This window comes from Nestor notabilis, unplaced genomic scaffold (genome assembly GCF_000696875.1).
Source record: "Nestor notabilis isolate BGI_N333 unplaced genomic scaffold, ASM69687v1 scaffold3068, whole genome shotgun sequence".
NCBI lineage: Eukaryota > Metazoa > Chordata > Aves > Psittaciformes > Psittacidae > Nestor > Nestor notabilis.
The window spans coordinates 33,893-38,765 of NW_009938576.1; the positions used below are offsets into that span (position 1 = coordinate 33,893).

The 4,873-nt window shown below is 50.8% G+C and overlaps 1 protein-coding gene across 1 annotated transcript in view; it reads right to left on the minus strand.

Moving 5' to 3' along the window:
* Positions 1 to 3,904, minus strand: part of GMIP (GEM interacting protein) — a 14,500-nt gene extending 10,596 nt beyond the window's left edge. Inside the window, exon 1 of the mRNA XM_010019399.1 lies at positions 3,883 to 3,904. Coding sequence (XP_010017701.1) covers positions 3,883 to 3,904 — 22 coding nt within the window. The remainder of the gene's footprint in view (positions 1 to 3,882) is intronic.
* Positions 3,905 to 4,873: the final 969 nt, after the last annotated feature.

Genomic DNA, 4,873 nt, shown 5'->3' on the forward strand with positions numbered 1-4,873 from the left:
AACCATTTAACAACATGAAACTGGGCACAATTGGTAAAAGCAAAAAGCAAATTTTGCTGCTCTTTGTCCTTTTGACATTCCAGGAAACAGGATGTGGTTGACCTAAATCTAGAGTTGCTTCACTGATAGTTGAGTTTTGACAGTAAGTGCTTGTGAAGGTTGCTCTAATGCTGCATCAGACAATGCAAAGAAAGGTTTGGAAGGGAGAACACATTCCCCATCCTTCTCTTACTCCTATTAGGGATTTTGTTCCATGGAACTCCTTGCTTGGTGTCCAACACGAGTGTTCTCTGACAGTCACAGTTACAGCAGCCAAGCCATGAACATCACCTTGAAACTAGAAAGAACTGAAGGTGGGACACTGAAGCCACCCCTTTACTCACAGTCAGCATTGAGTAGCATGGGCCAGATGCTGTGTTCCCTTCTGCATCAGGACGTGAGCTGGGAACACTCCCCCTTTGCTGGGCACATAATCCAGGTTTATGCTGGGCTTGTTCTTCAAACGTCTTCTGGCCCTTTCACTCCCAAGTGACCACCCTGCACACGTGTGAAGACCACTGAGGCCTGGAGGAGCTGCAAGGAACCAGCTGGGATGCTCTGCCACACCTGAAAGCCCAGTGGTGCTAACAGAGAGCTGCAAACTGAACCCAGCACCTACTTAATGGTGATAAACCAACGTTTCACACCCAGTGGGTGGTGTGAGACAGTTCACAGGCAGCTTCCAAACATCTCATCCTGGTTCTTCTCTAAGAGACACAAGTGGTTCGTAACCCAAGATGTAGTAAATCCAAGACCTAATTCAATGTGAACCCGAACTACTCTTGTTGCTTTGTGGGAGCAGATGCCAGCTTTAACTTCTCTTGTTTGCCACCAGCAGAGGATTGTACAACAGGAAGAAGTGACTCAACTTGAGCAGTGATGGGCAAAGCAACACATTCTGCTGTGAGCAAGAACCGCAGGTTCTCACAAGCCCTTTGTTTCATCTCAAGAAGAGAATGTTACAGGTAATACTATAAATGCATTGGACATAAGATTTCCTGGCCTTGCTGCTGTCCAGAAACTCACCTTCCAGACCCTGAGGAAAGCCCTTTGCCTTGACCCATGAGGATGAGGTAGCAGAGCATCCACTGTGGCGCTGGGATATAGGACCACAGGCTTGGAGAGACTCTGACTCAGTCCTTCATCCTTTCACTGTGACTCTGCAGCATTACTTACAAATGGCGCCTTCAGTCTAAACCCAGTTATCTTCCTGGAAAGCTGATCTAGAAACTAACTCTTCTGTAGATTAAAGCCCATCCGTGTTTCCTGACGGACATAAGTGCATCCTTCTCATCTTGGACAAGTCCAGCAGAAACCCCTTCCAGCGCTGGCACTACACTTGCATCCTCCCCTGGGAAGCTCCCTGCTCTTCTCTACCTTTTGCCAGTGTCACAGAGAGAACGAGCTGGTCCTGTGCAGAGCAGGGAGGGTATTTTTAGCAGGAGAAGCTCTTGCTGTGCTGTTCAGCAGAGGCATTACTTCCCTCTCAGCTACCAAGAAATGAGGTAAACATCTAAAGCCCTGGCTCAGTGGCACCGTTGCCCAACCTCAGTGTCTCGAGCCTGTCCCCAGCAGCACCTTCCCCTTCTCTGCCCTCAGCCTTGCACGTTGCTACACAAGATCCGAGTGTTTTCCACAGGGGCAGAGCTCCCATTTCTGCACCAAAGGACTCGCATCTCTCTGCAGTGTGTGTGGAAACCCCCTCCTTTACAACACCGTGTAAACCAAGTCAGGCCAGCTCAGTCTGAACATCCCAGCTGCTGGCCCTGCTCCTGCAGAAATCCTCGCTCTTTAACTAAAAGGAGACCTCGGAGCAGCTTTCAGTGTCTGAAGGGGGCTACAAAGATGTGGAGAGGGACCTTCATCAGGGACTGGAGTGACAGGACAAGGGGTGATGGGTTCAAACTGAAACAGGGGAAATTCAGGTTGGAGATAAGAAGCTCTTCCCTATGAAGGTTCTGAGGCGCTGGCACAGGGTGCCCAGAGAAGCTGTGGCTGCCCCATCCCTGGCAGTGTTCAAGGCCAGGTTGGACACAGGGGCTTGGAGCAACCTGCTCTAGTGGAAGGTGTCCCTGCTCGGGGCAGGGATTGGAGCTGGATAATCTTAAGGTCCCTTCCCCCCCAGACCAGGCTGGGGTTCTATGAGATACGCCTCCGAGAGGCTCCAGTTGTGGCTGGCAGCAAAGGACGATGCTCCAGCTGCCTGGAACGACGTCTCTGTCCCTCTGAGGAATAACAGCAGCTTCGGACCAAAACAATCCGAGTTTCTCAACCAAACCCAAGACCACTTCCCATCTCTCACTCTGGTTTCTCCTCTTCTCTTCCTGCCGCAGCAGCAAGAACTGCGTTTCCAGCTCAGCTCAGCCCCGAGTGACAGGAAACACAAGCAAGGTCAGGTGTCTTAAAGAGCAGAGCGGATTATCAAGGAGATTAATGAAACACGAAGGGGAAGGGGGGAATTTCCACCCCATGCCTGGATTCATTGAAGCAGAAGCTGAGCACGCTGCGACTCGGGGGTGCTCTGTCTGACAGCAGAAGCTGGGTGCAGATGTGTTAGGTCACAAAATAAAACCAGCTTTAGAGGACAGTATTAGTAAACCAGACTTCTCTTGATAGGTGGCAGCCCCTGACAGCTCTTAGTTACTTAAACCCCTGCTTTTTCAGTAAGAAAAGAGCTATTCTGTTGAACTTCTGGCTGCTTCTTTCTTCAGTTTTAAGAAGGAAACGCTATTGATTGAAGTGCCAGAATTCATCATAGTGGATGCTTCCAGCACTGGAAAGCAAGAAAAGGAGCTTCCAAATAGCAACAGAAGGAGGAATTTAAGACACTGTTTCGGGCTGTTTCTAAAGGGAGCTCAGAAACAGATTGGTGCTCTTTGGGGTTTATTCAATGGTCAATGTATCATCATCTCTCACATTGAGGTCTGATGAGACTGACGAATCAGGCCAAGAAATCAGACATATATAAGATTCTATATCATATAGAGCTTTAAATGGCCCCAGAAATGCTTCTGCTGAACACCCACAAACGGTGCAGATATTATGTGGCCAGGCTGGAATCTCTGCCCTGAAAAGTGGAGATGGACATGATGGGGAGTCACCCACCACGAGCTTCGCATGTGAAAAGAGGGTATCTGCGAGCTCTGGGTGCATGCAAAAGGGGAACACTGAGCTGCAGGGGGCTCTGCTCGTGCCCCTGCAGTGCTGGGGTGTTGCTGGGGACACAAGTGCTCTGTAGGGCAGGAAACTCTTCTTGCAACTCAACAGCTTATGAAAGACATTGAGACATCCTTTAACTCTCCCTGTGTGATCATGAGCTACAGGTGCTCTGTGTTAGTTAATGCCTTCTCGGCTTCCAGGACAAAGACATGACAAGACAACACGGGCACCAGGGATCATCCTCTCTGGTGGTGCAGAGATCTCTCAGATGCTTCGCTGGTGTCACTCCAATTCAACTACGTTCATACTTAAAGTTTTCACCTTTGAGAACGAGGACCTAGAGACTTCTTGGCAGAAGGACTTGAGCTGATTCTGTGCCAGGAGCAGCATTAGGTTCTCCCAACCACTCCAAGAGAGAACACTGCACCTTCTGCCCCCTCACAACGGGGGGTTTCATCCTCCCCTCTGACATAAGCCAGTGTCCAGGACTAACACATCATAGAACTTCATCTTAGACTTAGAGAACTGAACAGTCTTGCTCATGGAAACCCCCGTTAGAGGAACTTAGAGCTGTTTTCTAGCAGCCATGTATCCTACGTGGTTCACAGGCTGATCCAGTGCCTCCTGCCCCACAAGCCTACATTACAAACAACATAAAAGGTTGTTCCAAATGCCAGCACGTACCACTTGGTTCTGGGTCTCCCATAGCTGACTCCGCAGCGGTTTGGCTTGGAAGCAGCACAATCCCAAAGGACTCAGCTTTGAATCACAGCTGAAGTAAGTGAACCCCAAAGTGTGGCTCAGAGCAGCTGAGAAGAAACGCTCCGGAGGTCCATGAGAGCTGCATGGGAAGAAGAGCTGCCCAAAAGAGCTGGCAGAAGGCGGCTGCTGGAGCCCAATCTGCTTCCTGCAGACACCGCGAGGGCCCAGCGAGCAGCGCACGCTCCTTCCCTCGTGTGATTTGCATAACTCAGATGTAAAGAGCACAGAGGGGACGGTTTGGGTCCTGCCGGCTCCTACCCGAGTGCTCTCTGTGCTGCCTGAGAAACACCCTGAGCTCCCAAATACACTGCCCAAACCGCTGCCAAGCTGCTGGTAGGGAAGGGAGAGGGCTCTTGGGTTAAAAGAGGTGATGGACCACGTCCTGGTGGCATTTCATGTCTACTGCCTGGCTTGCACTAGGAACTTGGCATCTCGGAGCTCACTGACAGTCCTGATCGTGCCAGAAACCTGGGGTGAGTTCCCACTTCTCCTCATGCACACACGGGTGAAAGAACAAGGCAAAACCCAGGTATCAGTCCTTGGTCCAGCTCTGGGGCAACAGCACCAGAGGTGTCCCTGCCAGTGGCACCCACCACCCATGAGCAGAGGGCAAGAACTACAGCACCCGTTGGGCTCTCTAAGGTTATGGACTTACCACTGATGGTGGTGAGGAGCGAAGCCACAGCAGCCTCGATGGCACCCCTGGGCACAGCAGGGCACGTGCTCAGGAAGCAGGAGATGCCTCACAGCAGATCTGCCAGGGTGGCTTCAGCAGAAGCCGAAATAACTTCTCCTAAGATGAAGAAAGGGAAAGATGATGGTTTCTTTACGCTGAACTCACGTCAGCACCTCACAACAGGTACCAACAGCTCCTGAGCCCTGGAGCTGTGTGTGGAATGTCAACTAACAACTG